Source organism: Panthera onca, chromosome X (assembly GCF_046562875.1).
Source record: "Panthera onca isolate mPanOnc1 chromosome X, mPanOnc1 haplotype 2, whole genome shotgun sequence".
Lineage (NCBI taxonomy): Eukaryota > Metazoa > Chordata > Mammalia > Carnivora > Felidae > Panthera > Panthera onca.
The window spans coordinates 22383812-22408473 of NC_138357.1; the positions used below are offsets into that span (position 1 = coordinate 22383812).

Below are 24662 nucleotides of genomic sequence, written 5' to 3' on the forward strand. Positions count from 1 at the left end.
GTGTGATATTTACATGCATAAACAATCAACATCCTTTTTGGTAATCGTGTTATTTTGTTGCCTGAATCCCTGGAGTTAAAATAAGAATCCTGGGCTGGCCTCTGGAAGCACTGTGACTTTATTAGCCTCAGAAAATAACGTGGCTTCTTCTCCCTTCCAGGGGCAAACATACCGAGCATTCTTCTATTTCTGTGTAAGACAGGAAATAACAGTACAGTCGTAGCTGTGAGGACTGCAGTCAAGTAGGATCCAGTGACCATAAGCCCCCGTTTACCAAGATCACACTGATTTTTCACACAACATATATTTATTCAGAAAAACATTTGCAATAAATTATAATAAAAAAGATGACACAAAATACAGAATCCCACTAGCAGCTTTGCTTAGTGACCAAGACATTTTTGAGAAATATAACAATTACAGAATAAGAATCAGAAAACAGTGAAAGGGAAACTAATGCAATGTCACCATATAGGTTCGAGCCATTTCTTCCCTAAAACAATAGATGTGGAGTCCTTCTCTACCAGTTGAATCTGAACTCCTTACTTCAGGAGCTATGAAATAAATAGCACATTAGAGTTACTTAGGAATCAGAGGTTGGCGTGCTGGAGTAGGCACAGTAGGGAGGCAGATTTCTTCCGTCTACTCTATTTCTGTCTCCCCTACCTAGAGATTGTCTCAAACCCTTAATGCAGTGTACATCCCAGGGCCAGAGCTGGAAAAATGTAGAGGCACTAAACAAATTTGGTGCATCTGCCTGTCTTATGAGGAAACAGGATGCTGCCTACACCCCCCACCAACCACATCCTTGATCACCCAAAGGTCCCAGGTTGGCAATATACTAGACAATGTGTCCAGGACAGGCATCTCCCTGTCTTTGTGTAACGACCTTGCCCCAGATTCAATAATCTGCCTCTATGATCACCTTCTGGCCTAGTGGAGATGGCAAAAGCATTCTGCCTATAATCTTCTATTAACTAAGTTCAATACCTAGCCTCCGATCTATCAGATCTGCAGCTGTTTGGCACAGAGAACTTAACTCCTAGTTCCATAACTCCCTATCAAGAAAGGCTTTAACCAGTATATCACAGGATACATACCTTTTCTTCCCCACAGAACTCAACTTACAAGAGATGGGGGGAACTGAAGAACCATTCAGCAGTGGTGTTTCCCCTGGCTCTCTCCTTCAATGTGCTAGAAGAGTCAGGAGTCAATGCCCAAGACCAGACACAAAGCCTATACATTAGGCTCCTTGGATTTAATGTTAACAGCCAAGAATGAGTTAACTCAGGGTGGTTAATGAAAGAAAACCAGGAAGAAGCCAACTACATCAGGTAGTTTTGCAGTTAGTGGCTGGTGGCTGGTTTGCCAACCAACACAGAATAATTAAAAAACAACAAAAACAACAACAATGCTCCCCACAGAGCTTGAGTGAATGAAATGCTCAGAGGGTTGTCTTGGGTGGGAGAGAAAGGGGCTTCATTGGTCCCACTGCATAATCTCTTTTACATAACACTGGATAAGGTGACTAGAAACCATGGAGAGCTGGTCATAGAGCCCAGAACCAGCCTTGATGGGAGAGGGGGCAACATCTACCCCCTGGTATTTCAGAAGACCAGAGAGGGGGTTCTAAGGGTTATCCACAACAGCCTTGCTGAAGGAAGGAGCAGTATCGCTGGAGAGGCCCACCTGAGATGCAGACTGCCTTTTTGACTTTGATGCAAGCATTGCTCTGGAGATGGATGTGTAAGTGGGGAACAGGTCCCACAGACAACCAGGATGAGTTCTCATGTACAATTTGAATAAAAACAGAAAAGGGATGGTAGAAAGCAGGACCTGTCAAACATGAATATTCTCACTCTTGAAACGCTCAAAGTGCTTCCACTCTGATCGTGATTCTCTCACATCAATGGGATGGCATCTCTGACAGTCCCTAAAGTTCTGCTACTCAATGTGGTTGGAGACAAGAGAATACGGTTCCACCTAGTGTTGATCCATGACAAGGACAATGTTACAGAGACATACAGATGCCACTGTAGTAGAAATGCACAAATGCATGTCACAACCACATGTAGACAGTTAACTCACTGTTGGGGACACCCGAGGAGTCACTAGCTTTACCCAGACTTCCTTCGACATAATAGTACTAGTGGAGTGGAGTGCAAAGAGGTGATATGGGAGGGGGCCGGGCAAAAGTGCTTTAGACGAAGGACTACAGACTAGTCTGAGCTAGAGCACATAGTGCTTTCAGACCTAGAATGGGAACATCTCAGAATCTAGGCCTAGGGTGCTAAGGACAATCATGATAGCTGGCACGAGGGCAACAAACACTTCCCAGATAAAGGAGTGTAGATATAGATCTCTTGCCTTATAAAGAGAGAACACAAAAACACCAAAATATGGTACCTTTGGCTTGGCAATGTGAGTCTAAAAGTATTTTGCTGTGCAGGATATGGTAAGGGAGGGATTAGGAAACTCTTTTCCTTTTGCACTAGAAACAACTTTTTCATGCCAACAGCCTCAAAATTCTGCAACTGCCCCTTCCTGTGGCATGACTTTTCAAACCATTCTGAAATACTTAGTGCCCGAGACCTTCCGCCTCTAGAACCTTGGAGAGTAGTAAGAGGTAAAGGCTTATTAGTCTTCATCGCTCTCAAGAAACCCCAGAAGGAACTGGATAGCACGTTGACGGTCACTTGGAGTCTGTCTTGCCATGAGGTTGGGTGGAGGCCTTAGGAGAAGACTAGTGAAGAGAGTAGCTAGAGGGTGAGAGAAAGGAAAGGTAAAACCCTTTGTCAGACACAACCTAAGCAAAGCCTCAGAGACAGGAAGTGGGGGGCCAGGGGACAAGGGCAATGGGAGGGAAGTAACTGCCATGTGCCTGGACGTGAAGGAAGGAACACACTGTGTACACCATACACAGACTGTCCCGACCAGCCTACCCCCACTCACGTTGCCATTCTTATGAAGCACTCTTACCGATCATGTTTTCGCTGACATTGTTGTATTTAGAGAATTTTAAGAGTTCTCGAAGGAATGCCATCAAGTAATGGAAAACATTTCTATGGCATCTCGGAAGCTGGGAAATCACCTGTTTTTTTTTTTAAAAAAAAGGGGGGGAAGGGTGGGCAGTGAGAACAGGTGAAGGAAGGGAGTAACAAGAGCTTACAGCTGCCACAGAAGTAGTTTATAATCCAACCTATACAGAACCCCATTCATCTGTCACAACTTTCCTTTATTCACTCATGACTAACAGAGTACCTGCAAATAATAACTTCCGAGTCAGAAAGGTCATCCTGTTTGGCCTGGGTATACACTCAATGACCAGGCTACGTGGTCAGCACACAGTCACACGCACACCCCACCTCACAAGAAGGTTGGTATTAATCTGGTCTTCTCCCATCTCCTCAGGCACGCAGCCATGGCATCTGCCAAGCTGAATGGTTTTCTCTGTAATGTCATTTAGCATGGATGGGAGCTCCTCCCAATACTCACTAGCCTGATTGAGAAGTATTCTCAGCTACTGTGCATCAAAATTATTTCAAGATTAAAAACAAACACCAAGAAGGGGGTGCCTGGCTGGCTCAGTTGGCAGAGTGACTCTTAATCTCAGGATTGTGGGTTTGAGCCCCACGTTGTGTGTAGCCCCACACTGTCTGCAGAGACTACTTAAAAATAAAATCTTAAAAAAAACACCAAGAAGACAAAAAGAAGAAAGGCTCACAAGTATCACCGACCATTCCTGGTAATGTCAGCCAGAACTCAGCTTCATAAACAATCTTCTGCCAACGTAGAGGTATCCACCCTACTCAGTAGGCCAACTAGAAAAGTGTGGCAACTATAATAGGAAATAATACAACCTAAAATTTAAGAGTCCTAACTCTCGGGGCACCTGGGTGGCGCAGTCAGTTAAGCATCCGACTTTGGCTCAGGTCATGATCTCACAGTTCATGAGTTCAAGCCCTGTGTCGGGCTCTGTGCTGACAGCTTGGAGCCTAGAGCCTCTTCGATTCTGTGTCTCCCTCTCTCTCTGCCCCTCCCCCACTCATAAATAAATAAGTCCCAACACTCAAAGCTGGTGTCCTGCCATGAATAACAGATCCAGACCTATCTTACCACATAGCTAGCTACACGCCTGGCTTTGCTAGATTGATTTCTCTACGGGGGAACCTGCCCCAGGCACATCCTCAGAGCAGTAAAACTCACCTGTCGACAGTTCTGGGGGTCCTGAGCAGAGTCAAGGCATCGCTGATACAGCTCATAACAGATGACGGGTTCTGGCAGGGCCTCCAGGAAAATGAGCAGTGCTTCAGCCACAGAGTGATTACTGCCAGCTGTATCAACTTAAGTCAAGGGAAAGAGGCTCTAGGAAAAAGGCCACACAGAGACCTGATTTGCTTCCTTCCTCCAGCCCCCTCAGGGACAGTTTCCTTCCTGTTATTCAGGGCACATTGATCCTAACTGGGGTTTGATATTTTATTGGTCCAGGTATGCTGCAGCTGAGTTGTTACAGAATTGATCAAAGACTCTTGGGAGGTTTGGCTCAACTTGAGAGTCAGGGGAATGTGGCATGCAGAATGATGTTCACACTCGATCAGTCCTTGAAACTAGTCCCCAGTGTTTCCCATTCTCTTTTATGTCCTAGTGACAACATACATGGTGGCAGGAGTGATCAAAAGCCTGAAGCAGAACAGTACCAGTGCTGTGGGTCTTATGCTCTATGTTTATTAAAAGTTGTTGTTACCTACCCCTTTATTCCTTTCAGTAAGAGTCTGATACAGAGAGAAGTCAAAAGTTCCTGAAAGGAATTGAAAAACAACTGCAGACTTGATGATTACCTTATAATAGATGACAGTCAGAGAGAAAGTACAGATGGAAACACAAAAATCAAATGTAGGAGGGAAGAAAAGTTTGGTCAAGAATTCATCCAGCTTCCTAAGCCTTTGTCAAAAAGGATACGGATTGTCTCGGGAATGCTAGTATCCAGACAATCAATGATCTGCTGTAACTCCTCCTGCATTCCAGGGGTTTGGAACAGATCCTCCTACCAAAGACATGACAATAAATGGAACAAGGCAAGATAATCAGCCCTAAGGTTCTGAAGTCCATCCAGGGATCAAGAGAGTGACAATGCAAATGGAAGTGTAATGTGCATACTCGTGATTAGGAATGGAGGTGTGACAATGGCATCTTTTCCCTTTATCATCTGTATAATCCGTGTGAAATTTTACTTCCAACCAGAAAATGATCTCCACAGGTTTTAGCTTATACCTGATATGGCAGAGGACTAGATGGCTACAGTGGGAGACCAGATGTTTCCACTTCTAGCTTCCTGACAAGTAGAAGGCAGAGTCGAAACAGCTGAACCACAGTTAAATACTGACCTTAGGGAATGCTAGGGCAGCAGTAAATGGCATGCCCATACCAAACCTTGCTTTTGAGTTCTATTACACTTCAGTAGGTAAAAAAATGTTTTCCTTCAATTTAGTCCCAAGAAATTTCTCTTTTTGGGCAGTTGGGTTGGGGGTAGCTAATATTTTAGATAGGATTAAAAAATGAAAATCAAATTCAAGAAATGGGCTTGAAGTATTAGAAGTATAGAAATGGGCTTTGGACTTTAAAATCTGCAATGCCTATGTGAGACGGGAAACATGCATTATAGACCGAGGTACACAGTGGTCCAGGGGAAATTGTGTGTAGCCAGGAGACAGGCATGCTCAGTTTGGGCCTGGCTCCACCACTACACTTACACTGTGGTCTTAACTAAATCACTTAGTTTGTATGCTTCTATTGTCATATCTGTAAATACGGATACCTCCATCTGCCCAGACGATCTGACAGTGCTATTCTGTGAAGGTAGCTTGCAAAAGTTACAAGCACAATACCGACAGGAGGTATCACACACCTTCCAAAGTTGTAGGGTAGGCCCATAGTCACTTACCTGGTGGCAGGCATATTTGAACAAGTGATCTACCAGAAGCCAGATCTCCTTGGGGACCTGAAGGGGTCTTTCACTGGCACCTTCATCCAAGGGAACCATCTGCAGAAGGGATTTCTCCTAATAGATGAAAAAGGAAGAGAATCAAAGCGGTCTCAATAAAAACATGTATGTAACTTGAGGTCCTCCAGATTCTGCTTATGTAAGTACAATTTCATCTTCATCTCTTAAGATTTTTCATTTTTTCTCACTGGGGTCACTCCTGGTCAGAAGGCACTTGATACGGATTCCCACAGTTAAAGAATCTCGTTTTCTAGATGCTTAACAGTTAAGCATTCCGTTTGGGTTCATTATGTTTATCACTGGATGCACTGTGTGTGGTAAATCCTCTCAAGGGTGACACGGAGAGCCAGCGCTGTAGCAGTACGGTCACGGCAGAGTGCACATACCACCTGAGACTCGTGGGCCGTTAAATTACAATGGTCAACACAGTACTTTGGAAGAGCAGCATCTACTTAGGTTTTTGGTGACTTTTAACTTCTGGTTCTTTCAGGTCTTACCACAAAATTACAGTTTTCATTGCTGATTTAAATGAGGCTCTCTGGTCCACAGAAATTAAAGACAATTCTCCACATTACACCTACATTCATGAATATTTCAGCCTCAATAGAAGGTCTAATCTTAAGGCACTAAACTCATAGCCCTTAAGATCCAAAAATAGTAAACCGAATACAGCATACCAAGAGCCAAAAATACTGTGAAAAGTTCCAGGTTTGAGTCCAGAAGTTATTCTTTATATTAATAACTCAGCAGATTTCTCAAGGCTGTGACCCCTTTCACTTATCTTCCTACTTTCTGTTAGATTCTCCTGAAAGAATCTAAGAGAAAAACCCAAAAGTGACAACTAAACCTGAACTTGGAAATGGCTGGGGACATAAACTCAGTTATCTTGTGTTTATATAGTCAAATATAAATTATATCAAAAAGGTGTTTGAAATAGATTAAGTCCTTGAGGGCAGCCTTCAGAAAAATCCTAGTGGAGAAAACGGTGACCAATTCTTTGCATCTTCCTCCCTTCTCCAGCTTGAGGTTATAAATTGTGTACTTTCAACTTTAGGAAATTCTGTAAATTTTAGCCCAACCCCAGCCGTGTTGCTTTATGGGAAAGAAAAGCATTTTACGACTTCCAGAGACTGTGTACACTAGAGCAGAGATGAGGGCTCTGCTTAACACTATGTTCTTCAACCAGCACTGCTGACGTTTTAAAGCTGTTTTGCCTTTCTAAGAGAATGAGGAAGAGAAAAGAGCATGACAGTTGGTTACCATTTAAAATCTATTTTCTTCACATCCATTTTGCCTCCTTTCTTTCTTTCTTTTCCTGGGAGTCTATCACTTGGTATTCATGTTCCCTGTGGCTGCCAGAACTTTATCAGGGGCTCATCCACTAACTTCTTTCTAGTTGCAAGTATTAAATCCAGGTATCCACATAGTATCTGAATCAAAACACTGTCCATAATGCACTCTGCTCATTTTCTGAACCAAATGCAACACATGTACAGATTTAGCAGATGCCTCCAAACTTACCGTATATAAATTATTCAGCACTGATTCATGTACTTTTTAAAAAATCTGACATCCAACTGGTGCTTTTCCTGTACTAAGGCATTAAGGCGACACAAGGCACTGTCCGAGATGAAAAGACAACATGGCCTGCTATTAACAAGGAAAGGCCAGGAAGCAGAACTGTCTCAACCCTTAGTGGTTTAAAAAGGTTAATAAAATGTCAGTAGGTTATATACATCATCCACTATCCATTTTCAAATTCATGCGTGATAACATGAAATGTCAGACTTGTGTCTCTGAAGTCTAGAGAAAGATCATGCACAAGAAATAGTACTTTCTCAAAAGTCCACAAATTATCCTGATAACTTTAATTTTCAAAGGGAAATAAAGCACACTTTGAAACCTTAGTGCTAATAATTAACGCAGTAAAACAGTACACCATTTCCACCATCAAAATGCATTAAACTCCACCAAATGGGGAGATGGTGTTAGATGCTGTGTGACACCGCTTTAAGAATGGTATTCAAGCCCATGTTTCTCTATGTGATAGCCCTGTGTGGAGCCAGACACCCTCCAGCTTGAAGATAGAAGTGGCAAAGCACTACAGGAGCCCTTTACGAGGTTCCTTGACTGAGTATTCAGGAGATGTCGGTTCTAGTGCCCTCTGCCCCACACCCCTGATACCAGGAGCAGTATGACTTTAGTGAGTTTTTCAACCTTGGGCCTTGGTTGTCTTATCTATTAGAATGGGGAAAGTTACCCTGTCTGAAGGCAGAGAGCTACACCAGATGATCCCTCATGGTCTTGTTCAGCTCTATAATTCTATTCTACACTCTTTCTTAACCATATAACTGCATTCTTTCGGTAATTAATGACTACTGTCACCAACCCCAAATCACTCTTAATACAACACAAATCCACTTCTGCTTTTATTATCATTGGAAATGGAGGAGAGCTAAATGGTACCCTGCTCCACCTCATGAGCTTTCACATATATCAAGACAGCTCTTTAGTTACTTCTCATTTTAAAAATACAAATTTGGAAACTTGACTCCTATTGCTTTTATGTACTGGGTCTCAACAACCACCAGTGCAGTAAATATCTTTTCTATACTTCAGACACACTTAAAAACAGCTGGCAGGACTTTGGTGGATTCTCATGGAGTCAGAGGTCTCTGATATGGCAAAGATTAGGGACAAATTCCAGGGACCACAGTTAAGTGTTAATTAAGCACAGGAAGCACATAACCACCAATGGATTGTATTACCTTTTCTAGGAAGCTGTCTTCTTCCTGAGAGCAGAGCAGGAAAAGAAAGTCATTGACAGACAGAAATCAGAATTAATTTACAGAATTAGAAACAGATCAGTATTATTAGAACTCACTATCTTGCTAGATGTATACACTTTAAACAGCTTTAAATTTTTCAAATAAATTATTGTTGAAAATGGAATATGTTCTCTCTACATGCAAAGTTCTCTATTGTACATATTAAATGTTCATGTGGTTTATTGAGATTATCACTCAAGAAACATACATGTGCAGTTCCAGACTTTTGTGTCCTTTGGCAGCTTCCAGCTGACCTGGCCAAATGCCCAGTGATGGCTCCTTTCCACGTGCTGCCTGGAGGCAGGCCCTGCTGCTATACTATGTGGCTTCCTAAGTCATCCTAACGCCACTCGATGCACGAATTTGGTTGTGAGTCTGACAGTGGCCATTCAGAAGGAGACAATTGGCTACTCCCCTCTCCCTGCCATTCCTTTCACCCTAAGCAGTATCCCACACTCTTTTCCCTCGCCATGTACCTACTCCCCTCCTCAAAGGCCCCTAAACTCCCCAAATATGGAGGTCCCTCTGAAATGTAAATTTATTTCATTTCAGACCTTTGTGGACCAGAAGACCCATAATTATCCCTATTGTGATTTCTTGTATGATATAAGAGAAAAAAGAGAAGCAAAGGAGAGGGAAGAAGGTTAATTGGCTCTGTCTTCTGTGCTTTTATTATAATCCAATAACAAGAGCAACAATAACTACTGCCACCACTTAGGGAGCACCGGCCATGTACCGGAAACTGTAAAGTACTTGTATACAATGTCATTTAGTCTGCACAGTAGATATTATTCCCATTTTACAGATGGGGAAACTGAGGCTCTACCAGGTTAAATTATTTGCCCAAGGTCATACTATTAGGTATTAAGTGGCAGGTACAGGATTAGAACTCAGGTCTGACTGACTCCATAGTCATTACCACTATGGTCCCCTAGACAACTCAGAAAATACAATCTAGCTGCTTCCTGGGCAGAGAGGCAGGGCAAGACTGTGAAAAAGACAGTGAGAAACAAAGCACCATGGTTAGTGGAGAGAGTACAGGCACTAGTGGTAGACAGTCCTGGGTAAAATCTTTGTTCTGCCTCCTATTAATTTTGTACAGACCTTAGGCAAGTTACTAAACTTTATAAAGCCTCAGTTTCTTCATCTCCAAAACAGGGATAATGATATTTACTTTGTAGGACAAGGAAACAGCCTAAAATCCAGGCATGTTGGGGCACTGGTGGTGCAGTATGCCAGCACCTCCCCAGCAACTCCCAGCTGGAATCCTGCCAACGCTGCCACAGGCCACCAAGAACCTGAGTATAAATCACACGTCTCATGTCTGATAGTAAAAGGGGGAGTCCCGATCTTACTATGAGAGACGTGCAGGAGGCTGGAGGTGGGGTAGTGTGTGCTTCCTGATGTTCCAAATAGAATGCTAAATACATTTCCCCCAAACGACTTTTATATATATGGTGGATAGGCTTTTTAGTATTATTAGATACATTATGGATTAAACAGGCTCTTGTAGGTTTACCTAGACTTTTAAATACCACATATAAATCGAGCTAAAAATAATCAGAGTAATATTGTCTTATGAAGTATGCAATATTAATAGTATTGTAATTATTTTTTTTAATTTAAAAGTTAAATTCTGAATGCCAAACATCTAATTTAACACAATTTTGGAGCACAACCTTTCTTTAAATTGAGGACTACTTATTAAGAAATAGTAGAACTAGCCTAACAGACTTCTCTATTTTTCCTCCCATGAATACATGCCACATGATACGATGAGTAAAACTAGGCAGAGTTTTTATACACTAACCTGTCAAACCAGGCCCTCAAAGCAGTTTTCTTTGAGCAGTGCAAGGCATGCCTTTGGGGGGTGTAGTGGGGGGTGGATGAGAAAGGAGGCTACACAGAAGGGAATGATATGGTCCCTGATTTGGGTATGCAATTGATTTGGGGTAAGAAGTCCCAGAATTTATAGCCTGATATTGTTATAATTCACAGAGAGGAGTTCTCAATAAACGGTTAATATGAAAAACAAGCAAAGGGGTTCAAGAGAAGGAGATGGCTTTAGGCTGGGGCTGTCAGGGGACTTTTCACAATGGAGATGGGACCTAACTAGCCCTTAAAAGATTCATAGGATTTTAAAGAGTAGAGATGGGGTGAGGACACTACAAGTGGGAGGGGCAAAAATAAGCAAAGATTCAGAGAAGGTAAATCCCAAGGTGGGTGTAGGGAAAAGTTGGTCATCTGTTCTGCAGACAGCATGGCAGGATGCTGAGAAAAATAGTGGGAAATAAGTATGAAAAGGAATGTTAAAGTCAGACTTTTGGTGAACTTGAATGACAGGTAAAGCAATTTGGATTGTATTTAGTAGGCATGGGCAGGCCACGGACTACCTTTAAGCAAGGAAGTGATAGGTCCCAAAGCTGTATTATAGAAAGATCAGTCTGACAGCCCTGAAGAGGAAAAATGAATGAGCAGCGATAGAGGCAAAAGGGATTGTTAAGAGGTTATCAAGGTAGATCAAAAAGGAGCGAGTAAACACTTTAACTAATTATGGGAAAACTATATTTTTTTAAAATAAATAGATAAAAGAGAAAACTCTGAAAGAAGAATCAAAAGGACTTTGATTAGATATTGGTGGGGCAGCACATTTATACTGAGAGTTTACCTCTCTGGCTACAGGCATATAGTAGATGTAAATAACTTATTTCAACACTAGGCTCAATTCTGCAAACAGAAACACTACTTAGCCTCCACTGATAAACAGCATACTCCTAAGGTAGTTCTAAGGTTGCTTATAATCACTTAGTTCAACTGACCTGTCCTCTCTCTACAAAAGGCTATGCATTGATTACATTTAAAATGTTTTAATGTTTATTCATTTTTGATCGAGAGAAAGAGAGAGAATGAGAATGAGTGGGGGAGGGGCAGAGAGGGAGAGAGAGACACAAAATCCGAAGCAGGCTCCAGGCTCTGAGCTATCAGCACAGAGACCGACGTGGGGCTCAAACTCATGAGCAGTAAGATCACGACCTGAGCTGAAGTCAGACAGCCACCTAGGTGCCCCTGCATTGATTACATTTAAAAAGGAAACCTAATTCAGATTCCCTAGTGGGGCAACATTGGCATGCTACAAATGCACTGCAAATCATTCTTCACTCCAACACTCATCCCTAGAGGAATTTTGCCAGTAGTAAATGTAGCTAAGATAATGTTAAAGAGTCATTTAGAGGCAGATTCAAATTTAAAAATAAATAGCAAATGGGTGCCTGGGTGGCTCAGTCCATTAAGTGCCCGACTCTTGATTTCAGCTCAGTTCATCATCTCATGGTTCGTGAGTTCAAGCCCTACGTCGTGCTATGCACTGACAGCACAGACCCTACTTGGGATTCTCGTTCTCCCTCTCTCTACCCCTCCCTTGCTTATGCATTCTCTCAAAAATAAACTTTAACAATAAAAAATAAAAGAAAATAAAAAGCAGAAAACTAAATAGATATCGAAGTTCTAGAAAGGATTAATTAAAATGAAATATAAAAAGGAGAAACACAAACCATACACCTAACAGGATAAGAAATGAGTGGTTGATCAGTAAGACGAAGTAAACACCTAGTGAAAAGATCACTGGGGACGAACTAATCACCAAACCATTATTCTTATTATTTCAACTTTGATATTGTTCTAATAAACATGTCCCCAAGCAAATATAGTCTGTCCATTCATCCTTCAACATTTTTTGTCTCCGTATCTACAAGAAAACCTTTAACCATATCTGGCAAGTTCAAACCTGGTCTGTCCATTAGCCCACTCTATAAGCAAGACCAAGCTGTTCCTCCAAATATGTCAATTTACAACCTCATACTACCCATAAAAGTCTTGTGATAGTTGTAGATGCCCTCTGCTCCAGCATAAACTCATCTGTTGACTTCAAGACTTTCTATTCCCTGCTCCCAACCTACCCAACCAGCCTCACATACTCTTTTCTTTAATCTTCACTCTTCCCAGGGATATCTCTTTTTTTAAGTTTATTTATCTATTTTGAGAGAGAAAGAGAGAGAGAGAGAGCAAGCATACACATGCACAAATGCGGGAAGGGCAGAGAGAGAGAATCCCAAGCAGGCTTGTACTGTCAGCACAGAGCCTAACTCAGGGCTTGACCTCACCAACTGTGAGATCATGACCTAGGCTGAAATCAAGAGTTGGATGTTTACCTGATTGAGCCACCCAGGTGCCCCTTCCCAGGGAAATCTTATAATTTTTCATACGTGGTCTTTTTGCTTTCACCTTTTTTTTAAAGTAGGCTCAATGCCCTGCATGAAGCCCAACATGGGGCTTGAACTCATGACCCTGAGATCAAGACCTGAGCTGAGATCATGAGTTGGATGCTTAACTGACTGAGCCACCTAGGTGCCTCTGCTTTTACCTTCTAGCATTTACCCATGATGTCCCTTACACCTGGGAGACATGATCACCCAATATGTTAATACATATTTCTTGAATACTTGGACTTAACTCAAAATACTTCTATGATGAACCCCAAATCACTTTTCTAGTCAATTTTATTCTTATGTGCTGAACTTGTTTCTAGTTATGTTAATGTTACATGAATCAAATATGCATTAAAGCCAAAATAAGCTGGTTCTGAGATTGATTTTTATAGAAATTAGCTGGTTAATCAATAAGCTTTTATAACATATAAGGCTTGAGCAAACAGCACAGGAAAGGAATCTATTGTTAATACAAATTACAAGCTCCACAACTCTCATTACAAATGCCTTTCCAAAATATTGACTTACCAAATACACTGGCCATTAACCTGTAAAAGTAGCTAATGTTTAGAGTATCTCTAACCAAATTCCCTATTAACCTCGATTTATAATTTAGTCATATTCTATATATAAGTAAACTTTCATCACCACTAAATTTCAGGAACCCACGTAAACTCCATAATACTTTGTTTTCAATGTGTAATGAATAAATATTGATGATTATATGCTAGTTAATAAACTAGAAAATTTTATCTTTATTCTGGAAAAGAATAAAGATAATTACAAACAAATTTTCCTCTGTCACTTGTGCTAATTCCAACTATTCTAGTAGTGGCAAATTCACTATCATTGAGAAGGGCAAGAAGAATGAAAAGGGTTTATGCCAGTATTTCATTCCACATTTGGTGGGAAGAGGGTATGGCACAAGAATCTTTCTGAAACAGTACAAGGAAACTCAACATAGGCACTGAACTCATTTCTGGTTTCACCAAAATTTTAGAGTAAATAATACAATAGAAGATAATGGGTATCATTATTAATAGCATCATCTGATAGGATGTGAAATATGTTGGTCTTGGAACAAATATGAACAAATACAAGAAAGCATTGCAGAAGGTCAAAATCAAATCAAAATACAGTGGGAAGATATTACAAATGGGATACAGATAATTTTAGACTTCAGCTCAGGTCATGATCTCATGTTTCGTGTGTTCAAGACCCGCATCGGGTTTTGTGCTGACAGCTCAGAGCCTGGAGACTACATTGGATTCTGTGTCTCTCTCTCTCTCTGCCCCTCCCCTGCTCATGCTCTCTCTCTCTCAAAAATAAACATTTTTAAAAATTTTTCAAAAAAGAGAGGCAGAGTAAGGTGTTCACCAGTGAAGTGACATATCACTACTTAATTTCAGATGGTACAGCAAAAAAAAAAAAACAAGAACAAAAAAACAAAAAACAAAAAAAAAACCACGCCTATTTTATATAAGGCATGTGGGGGTTCATTGTACTGTCCTTCGCAATTTTCTGTACATCTGCCACTTTCATAATTAAAAGTTGGGAGAAAGAAAACTGGGAAATGATATTTAGGATGGAAGGAAGGGGGCAGGGAAAAAAGGGGAAACTTCATTTAGAATATATCCTAAACAGTAAAATACGAAACTGGAAAGACAGAATATGGTGGTGAAAGGAAAAAAACAAGTATCATAAAAAAATAAGAGAATGTAAGGATGTAAATTTCTGAAGGAAATGGTTCTCTCTCAAACAGAGGTAATACACCCAGTTATGAGGGCTCTAGGGAAACAAGTATAATTCCAAGAAAGAATGCTGGGACTGGACTCAAGTGTTTTAATCTGCCATCTGAGTCATAGCTAAAACAATTCCATGGCAACAGAACAGATCACACAGGCCAGCAGTCTGCCCGCTGGTCTAGCCCTCCTTGCTAGATGATAACATCACTGCTCTGGCGAGGCTGAAGAACATCAACATGAATACTAATAGTAGTGATAAAGTATGGCTGCCACATCACCTCATTTTTCTTGGTAAAAGACCAAAAGCATGCTTTTACAGCCCAAAGAGGTCTGCACACAAATCCAGCAATATTTTTATTTAGAAGAAAAGTCCTTAACAGGATGAACTTGTTACTACATCAATTTACATTATGGAAGGTAGTAAGCATTTCCTATATAAGAACACTGCTATTATAGTTTGGTGTCAGGGAAGGGAAATCCTACTGCTTCCCTTTCTTGAGTCCCATTAAACATGCAGCAAACTTCAGTGTACATTATAATCATGTGGGATGCTGATAAAATGCAGGTTCCTAAGCCCTACACACCGAGACTGTCCTTCCATTGCCAGAGCTGAACGGAGGGAAGAATCTGTACTTGTTCAAGGACCCCCAGGGATTCTGAGGTTCATTTATAGGTCTGGGCTGCAACATGCAGCCAAGTTTGGGATTAGATACGATGATACAAGTAAGGAATTACCAAACTGGGAATGAGAAAGTCTGGGGGACAGATTCGTTACTAACTTATTCCACTTTGGGAAAGCTATTGTCTCATGCCTCAGTTTTCTCATGTGTTTAATGAGGATAATACTGCCCCCCCCAACTTACTGGACCTCACACACATGCTAATTTATACAAAAGTAACTTAAATTATGAAGAGCATAACAAATAAGCATTAGATCTTTAAGAAGGGAGTCTTTAATCTAATTCAGTGAACACAGTATTATATATTCCTGACAAGAGCCAATTACAGATTACTCTCTCTTTTTTGAGACTTAATCTAATGAAAGTAGTGCTAGAGTAAAGTGACATTCTTGTTCTTATCACTTGACAATTCCCCCAACCCCAGCAAAAGAGAAAGCCCAGAGACAACGAGGACATCACTTAAGTATTGTGAAAATTATATCTAGAGGAGGTTCTGTGTCTTAGGATGTTTCTTACCAAGTCTATGAGTTTGGTTACAGGAACTTCTCGGATTGGTCTTTTCATTCGGCACAAAGCCTCCAAGGATGTACCAAAGCAACTTGGGAGGTAATTTCCACTAATGGTCAAGAAGTAATCTTTGCCTCGATCCAGGTGAAGGACTAGAATATCTTCAATCTTATCTTCCCCTGAGTTCAGGATGGTCACAGAGTCTTTGCTGACATACACATCAAGGGAAATGTCCACGGTCTCATCTGAAATATAAGAAATGACACATGGTAACAGAAACTTATGGTGGAAAAGTGAAAGGAGATGAAAACCAACAGAAGAAGTGTCCTCTAAAAAGTCATCAGGTGATGAAGGAGAGACTAGACACACAAAAGAGATCTCCCCAATATAATGACAGTAAAGGTAAGAGACATGTGGTTAGAAAACATGAAGTTAAACAGAGGGAGGGGGTGGGAGCCAGGGGGAGAGGATGCATTGCAAGCAGAGACAATGGTAAAGGGACAACTCACTTGGCTCCAAGTAGCCCTCAAAAGGTTCAGCCCGAAGCCATGGTTTGCAGTACTGGCTGTCATTAAGTTTAGGGATGAAAGAAAAATGGCAGGGAACCTGTCCATTGTTGCTGATCTGGAACTTCTCCTTTTGTAGTTGCCGAAACTTCACATTCTCAAACACAAACTGGGGAATAACAGACAGACACAAACATGCATCACTAGTAGGGGAAGTCAGTCAGTTGGATTATTCCATAGGGAATATGAATAAAGAATAAGGTAATTATTATTGACCAGGTGTGCAACTATTGTCTGTACGCCTTCACTGACTGAGCTGGCTGTATGCCACGTCCTCTCATTTGTTATTCTACTCACACCAGAAGAGGAATTAGGCAGCTCCTGCTACTTCTCTGGACTACTCTGATTATTCCTGAGATCCTAAGAGGATAACCCAACCTTGGGTCAGGACATTCATCCCATGACCAAATCCTGGTTCCTGAGATATGAATTAACCAGCAGCTCTGAAATACTAAGTAAGAAAAGCTAACATCTGAGGGCTTACTTTGTGCTGGGCACCATTTTAAGAGCTTCACATGTATTAACTCATGTAATCCTCACAACCACCCCTTTAACCAGAAAAGGAAAGTGTGGCTCTGAGAGAGTTAGACACGCGCCTCTGGTCATACATCTACTAAATGACAGTGCTGGAATCAGCATGGAGGCAGTTTGACTTCAACACACATGGTTTTCACCACTTTGTTGTGTTGCCTTCTCTAACAAACATGCTTTCCCCTGCACTGACCATGATGGGCACTGCATGGGGAAGCCGTGTATTTTTGCTCACCTCCCTCCTGCTGAGCTCCAAGGAAGGAAGGAAGTCATTTTCCATTCTGTCCATGATGCGTACAATATCTTCAAACACTTTCCGATACCTCCGTTCATCCACAACCTTCACCTGAAAGAAAGTAAACCCTCTTTTCAGTCTTACATGCTCCTAGCTCATCTTCCTTTGAGATTACCTAACAATTTAAAAGGCGTTGTTACAGCAATCATTTAAAATAAAATGTGGTGCAAACAACATCTTCAAACACTTTCTGAAATATCACTCCATCCACAACTTTTACCTCAAAGAAAACAGATCCTTATTTTAGTCTTGTGTGCTCTCAGCTTGAATCTCTAAGAGTCTAACAATTTTTTAAACATCACTAAAACAAATATAAATTAAACTAAGCATTTCAGCACTACACACTTTATGGTAAAGGTAAGGTTAATTGGTTAACTTCCTGGAAAAGGAAAAGGTTAAACCTCTGTGCTAAAAATCTTGGCAGTAAAAAAAAATAATAATAAAAATAAATAAATAAATAAATAAATAAATAAATAAATAAAAAGCTTGGCAGTAATATTTGGGAAGAATATTTTCTTGCTCCATTGTTAAGTTATTTGGGGTTGGGGGAAATGTGACAATTATGGTAAAAATTATTTCCTGCATTGCACAAATTAAGTGTCAAAACATACCTACTACTGTTTCTAACAATGATCACAAAGCGCTGAAACAGCAGAAAAATGATTAAAGCATTTAATTCTATTAGCTGCTATGCGCAATGCCAAGAATCATAATGTCAGTGCGTTATATCATTATATAATGATAAAGATACATTACTAAACAGATCCTATGGTTATTTTAGAGAAGAGCCAATACAAAATGCCCTAGATCAGGGTAAAAAAAGCATGACAAACAAATCATCTTGACTAATAGATCAAAAAATTTTCCCATCTGACACAGCACTTTCAGCTTCCTGAAATAGCTTTGGGTTTTTTTCACTATTAAACTTCATACAAATCAATGCCAAAAATGAACATAATTAACATAGCATTTTAACTTATTGAGGCTGCAGCTTCTTTTTAGAAAGAAAACTTCACGAATTCCATGTTGAGGGAAAAAAAAGGACTGATGCATGTAGCAGAGGTTGTAAATCAAATATGGAAAATAAAAGCATCAAAGCTGAGCCAAAGATCTCAATGACTGGGAAGGTTTTTACATGTCTAAACCATAACTCTTAGAGAACTGAGGCCCAAGCAATCGCTAGTGTCACCAGGGTCCATACTATAGTGTTAAGAGAAATTTTATATATTTTTAATATTTTTATAAAATTTTGCAACTTCTTATTTCATAAAGTATTTTATGTGTGTCATCTTTTCACAATAACCAGCCAGACTACCAAAGCAAGGATTATTCTTCTGATCCTTGAGAATATCAAGATACAAAAAGATCAGCTAAGTTGCTCACTGCCACAGTTGTATCCACAATTGTATCCAATTGTTGTATCTGGACCTCTAGTGTAAGATCCTTTCCAAAATACCAGGTACGCAACAGGATTAATTCAGGTAGGTCTTAAAAAATGCAGATGCCTTGGCCTACTGCATTTTTTAAAAAGATCTCTAGGCAATTTCTCTGTCCACCAAAGTCTGAGAACCAATGCAACAGATCCCATTACCAAGTACAGGGGTGAAAACCATATCTCAGCTAGCCCACAGCAAGTCTTCTGAAGTTAATTAACTGGCCATTGAGCACTTGGTCCCTTTATTAACAGTCATTGATGACAATGGTGGTAAAAATATAATGTGGTTTCTTAAAGCCTCTAATCATGCCCAAGCATGCCCAAGAGACCAAAATATGGGGTGGTTAACTCAATAAACTCAAAACTTTTCTCAGTGGGTTATCATGATCATACCCCTTAATGGCATATCAAGGATAATGAAGGGGAAAACCACCATAAGAATGTCACCACCTGATACACCCACTTTAGAAAAGGAAATTACCAACAAAATTAGGAATTAAGAATGAGTTAGATGATTAATGAGCTAGATATTTACGTAGTAACATGGGTAGCTCTCCAAGACACACCATTGAATTTTTTTTTTAAAAAGCAAGCTGCAGACCAACAAATACGGTATGAGACCATTTATGATATATGTACCAATATACAAAACAATATTGTATATGGGTAAACACTGAAAAGCATATGCAAAAGTCTAGAAGTGTGTTGTTCAAGATTATAGCCAGTAGCCACATATGGATATTTAAATTTACATTACTGCAGGGGCGTCTGGGTTGCTCAGTTGGTTAAGTGGCTGCCTTTGGCTCAGGTCATGATCAGTTAGTGGGTCTGAGCCCTGTGTGGGGCTCTGTGCTGACACCTCACAGCCTGGAGCCTGCTTCTGGTTCTGTGTCTCCTTCTCTCTCTGCCCCTTTCCTGCTTGCACTCTGTCTCTCTCTCTCAAAAATAAACATTAAGTTTTTTTAAATTTATATTACTTCAAATTAAATAAAATTGAAAATTCAGCTCTCTCAGTCTCACTACCCACACTTCAAGTGATCAATAGCTACCTGAAGCTAGTAGCTTTTGTACTGGACAGGATAGATCTATAACATTTCCATCATCACAGAAAGACCTATTGGACTATACTGGTCTAGAAAGATATAAATTCATAATGGTAGTTGGCCTGGCTGGAAAGTGGGGGTTTGGGACAAAGGTGGGAGTAGAACAGGGATTGAAGAACTTCAGCCTTATCTGTAAATTTTGCTTAAAACGTTTTTTTTTTTTTTAATTTTAAAGAGAAAGCACTTTTGATTTCCTGCATAATTTAAGTAGTATTAAAAATTAGAAAGGTAGACATTTATTAAAGATACACAAAAATACACAGGTAGTATGGAGAATTTTTAACTATCCTGCTGGGAGCTCTGGATTAATATGTGTGGAATATTACAAATATTCCAAGGTTCTGAAAAGAAATACAAACAAAAAAGCCAAGCACAGCTGATTAAACCAAAAAGGTTAGTGTCTGGGGGAAAGACATCCTTTTAAAAATGAATTAAGAGAATTCAAATGAAGAAAACAGAGCAGCTCTCAAGTACAAAATAGAAATTAGGTGGGCTAGAAATAGTATCTAAAGGTTTATGTAGTCTGTAAGTTCTTTGTAACTATAGATGCATTGTGGGGTTAGTGGAAAGAACATCCATAGGCTTGGGAGTTAAACAGACAAGATTAAAATCTTAGCTCTCCTTCCAGTTGAATGCTGTTAAGGAAGTTATTTTAACTCATTAGTTCTCCATTTGCTCATCTGTTAAATGAGAAATATTTAACTCATAGTACTGTTGTGAGGAGTAAATGAGATATGTGTAAACTGCCCATCCCAGTCCCCAGCACACATAGCTACTATTTGAGAAAAACTATTATTTATTATTATTTTAAAATTTCAAAATGGATAAAAGTCAAGTCACAATTGCTTCAGATTATTCTAAGACCAAGAAGTAACTTTGTAAATAAAGGAAATACCCCCCAAATTCCCCTTTAAGACAGAAGGATAAGACATGTTGGGGATAATCTATCTCAGAAGCAAAAAGAATCAACATATACACAGAGGAAAGAAATCTACCCTATTATGCTCTTTGCATGTCTTAACTCATTAATCCCCATAAGTAGTACCACTGTTATCCCCATTTTATAGTGGAGGAAACTGAGGCATAGGGCTGTTAAATAAATTTTCATGGTTACATGGTCAGGAAGTAGTTGAACAAGGATGCAAATCTAAGCAGTCTATAAAGTCCACCCTATCAAGCACTGAACTATATAGATTCTGACAGATTACATGACTGTAGGTCTGGGAAATCTACAAGAAATAATCTAAATGTACTAGCTGTCATGGGGTGTCTGGGTGGCTCAGTCAGTTGGGCATCTGACTTCGGCTCAGGTCATGATCTCACAGTCTGTGAGTTCAAGCCCTGCATCCAGCTCTGTGCTGACAATCCAGAGGCTGGAGCCTGCTTCGGATTCTGTGTCTTCCTCTCTCTCTGCCCCTCCCCTGCTCGCGCTCTGTCTCTCTCTTTCTCAAAAATAAATAAAGATTAAAAAAATTTTTTTAATGTACTAGCTGTAATAAATTAAATCAACAAGATCCCAAGATATAACCTACATATACACACAGCTAGAAAATACAATGTGAAAGCAAAAACTACTCACAACAGAGACAAAAAAAATTAACTGGCCATTAATCCAGCCTAGGATGCAACAGAGTTAAAGAAAAATTTAAAACATGTGCTCCTGAATAGGAAAGTTTCACTAATAGTACAGCTGACAATATGCCTTTAAGCTAATATACAGATTTGGTTGTATGCTGATCAGTCTATGCCTTTGTTCTTGCTGTTCCCAGCCCCTCCACCTGGAACCTCTCTCCTAGGCCTTTCCCTCCTTACTATCTATCTACTCATTCTTTAAAACCTAGCTTCTAACTCTTCTTTATGAATAACAACTTTAGGAGGCTAAGGTTACCACCCAGCCACTCTGCAGCATGAGAAACATCTGTGTCACTAAAAGGCCAAGCTCATTAAGAACCATATGGACAGCATTTAGGACGGTTGGGGGCACTAATTTCTCAAAGTTGCAAATAATTATTTGGTTATGGTAACATTTATGGCTCACTGAACTACTGATCTGTTTTGAGTCTAAATGATGCTCTAAGAATATATACTTAACCTACAAACAAATAAATGAACAAACAAGTGTTTACCCCAATATGGAAGAGGGCGCTAACAGGCTTGTGGTCACTGGTTTTTAGTTCCATATGACTCCGGTAATGAAGCTGATTAACATTTGTTCCTCTCCAAAGAATCCGGTCACACCAGGCTGGAACCCGACATTTCCCACTGCAAATAAAGAAAGGAATTATGAAGGGAACATACCACACAAGAATGTAATACCTACCACACTGGTTTAGACCAGGGTTAGGCCGTCTTGTTAAATGCTTCTCCTTCCCTAATGATCCCAACTATAATATTCCCTACTATACTGCAAACTCTGTAAAGGGTCTGTGTCTGCTTGTTTGCCACTGAATCTCCAACCCCTAGCACAGTGTCTTGTGCAAAGTACGTGCTCAATGATTAGTTATGTAATGAATGAATAAACAGTGCTCCCCAAATTAGCATTACATCTTTAACAACATTGCCCCAGAGGAAAATATAATAGCATCTTCTTAAAATATCCTCAGAAGGTCAGGATTATACTCAGAATACTTTGCTCTATGACATTTTGCAATGACATTTCACAACAGATAGACAACTGGTAAGAATCTAAAAATCCAATGCTATATTCCTAGACTGGGCTTGATCTCTGGAAATAACTAGAGATTTCTCCTTTTCAACCTGGACTTTCATGACTAGCTTCTTCAAATAGAGATGAACTAACATCTAAGCATGCAAGTCTGAACATATAACAGCCCATAGAATACCAAGGGTAGGGAAAAAGCCTAGTCATCATTCAATTAAAATAAGTAACACCTTGTACACCTAAGCCACAAGGTGACACACATAAGTTCTTATCAGTAGCTCTTCAACTGACTCTCAAGTCAGGTGAGTGGAAGAAACAAAGTGAGGTGTACAAGATCTTTGAGTGTCACTTTTCACTTGCTGACCAGCTCGCTCAGAGCACAGGAATGCAGACCCCTCTCCACCCCATCCTAGTGCTCTCTGAGTCTAAAGAAGTTTAATATGCCCAGAGATTTTCCTTCTCTTTCAATCTTCTGGGTTCAGCCAGCTAGTACGCCATAGGGAACAAAGAGACAGTAGGTAGAAGGCAAATAGCAGGAACATACTGACAGAGGTACTTAACTGGGAGTTATCAGGAAATCAAAGGGCCCCCTGGGCAATGGTTCTCAGCATTCTCTGGCAGTTGCAGAGGTCAGGCCCAGGCATCAGTATTTTTTAAATGTTTTATTTACTTTTGAGAGAGAGCATGTGAGCAGGGGAGGGGCAGAGGGGGCAGGGAACAGAAGATCTGAAGCCAACTCTGCACTGACAGCAGTGAGCTTGCAGGCATCAGTATTTTTAAAAGTCTCCCAATAGATTCTAATGTGTGATCAGGACTGAGAACCATTGTGCTGGAAGAGCCTTTTGTGACTCAATTTCTGGTGTTCACAGTTGAAGAGTTGAGAAACAATTTGGATAAAACAATGAGAACAGGACAATAGATAACGAAATGGGAGGGGGTCAAGAAGGTAAAAATCTCAGCAAGTCTGTTGAGATGATAGAAATAAGGCACTGCAGACAGCCCATAAAATTTCAACAAAAGTAATACTTTAAGATAAATTCACCTGTGAGTACACATGCATTAAAAACTCTTCTGTAACAGCACTGAACCATTAGGTCTTTATATCTGCATCTGGCATGACCTAAAAATTCCTAGCCGTTCACCAATCTGTAGGGACAGAAATAATACCAGGCCTGAACCTATTCTGTGACAAGGTTCTTGTCACTTTACCTGGAATCCCATCGGTCTGTTTTAGAGTCATACTTATAAGTGGGGATAAACTTGATTTCTCCTTCAGTGAAGTCAGCAAAAGCTTTTTTCTGTGTGCGCTGAATATTTAGCTAGAGATAGAAAAAAGCATCACATAAGCAGGGTAACACCATCTTAATACAGGTGATTATCAGGTTGATCAACGATTTCTAACTATCAAGTTTCATTGCCTTTGCAACTGTCAGAGTGCATAAATAAAATTTCTGTACCTTATGAATTAAATCTTGCCATTCCCATGACATCTAAACTCACCCACAGATAGAATGCTCATTATGTGCAAATCACTAATTTTTTATTGCTAATAGTGGTTGGGTGGGGCACCTGGGTCGCTCAGTTAAGTGTCTGACTTCGGCTCAGGTCATGATCTTGTCATTGGGGAGTTCCAGCCCTGCATCAGGCTCTGTGCTAACAGCTCAGAGCCTGGAGCCTGCTTCAGATTCTGTGTCTCCCCCTCTCTCTAACCCTCCCATGCTCATGCTCTGTCTCTGTCTCTCAATAATAAATAAATGTTAAAAAAAATTTTTTTTAATTTTAAAAATAGTGGTTGAATAAAATGGAAAAATGAAATAAGAATAATCTTTCTCTTAAGTTGGACAGGAATCATCTAGCGCAATTTTAATTTTTTAAAAAAGCACACAATTGTTGAACGGATAATTCCAAAAGCCAAATTCAGTGAATAGTTATGGATCGTTTTGAAAGTTATCCTCACTCAAATACTCTACCAGAATTACATAAGACTCAGAATTTATTCTAACTGTACCCCCTTTGGAAACATGACAGAGGAAGAAATGCAAAG

The 24662-nt window shown here is 40.1% G+C and overlaps 1 protein-coding gene across 3 annotated transcripts in view; it reads right to left on the reverse strand.

The window, feature by feature from the left end:
- Positions 1–285: 285 nt before the first annotated feature.
- The window catches only part of OCRL (OCRL inositol polyphosphate-5-phosphatase), a 57990-nt gene continuing 33613 nt past the window's right edge, over positions 286–24662 (reverse strand). For 2 of the 3 annotated variants that reach the window (XM_081792869.1, XM_081792867.1), the window contains 11 exons: positions 23828–23937; positions 22083–22218; positions 17359–17469; positions 16536–16701; positions 16036–16271; positions 8770–8793; positions 5942–6058; positions 4960–5044; positions 4207–4334; positions 2980–3091; positions 286–2759 (listed from right to left, as the gene is read on the reverse strand). In XM_081792869.1, the coding sequence (XP_081648995.1) occupies positions 2638–2759; positions 2980–3091; positions 4207–4334; positions 4960–5044; positions 5942–6058; positions 8770–8793; positions 16036–16271; positions 16536–16701; positions 17359–17469; positions 22083–22218; positions 23828–23937 (1347 nt within the window). In that variant the 3' untranslated portion in view covers positions 286–2637. The remainder of the gene's footprint in view (positions 2760–2979; positions 3092–4206; positions 4335–4959; positions 5045–5941; positions 6059–8769; positions 8794–16035; positions 16272–16535; positions 16702–17358; positions 17470–22082; positions 22219–23827; positions 23938–24662) is intronic. The other variant, XM_081792868.1, reaches the window with a different exon arrangement.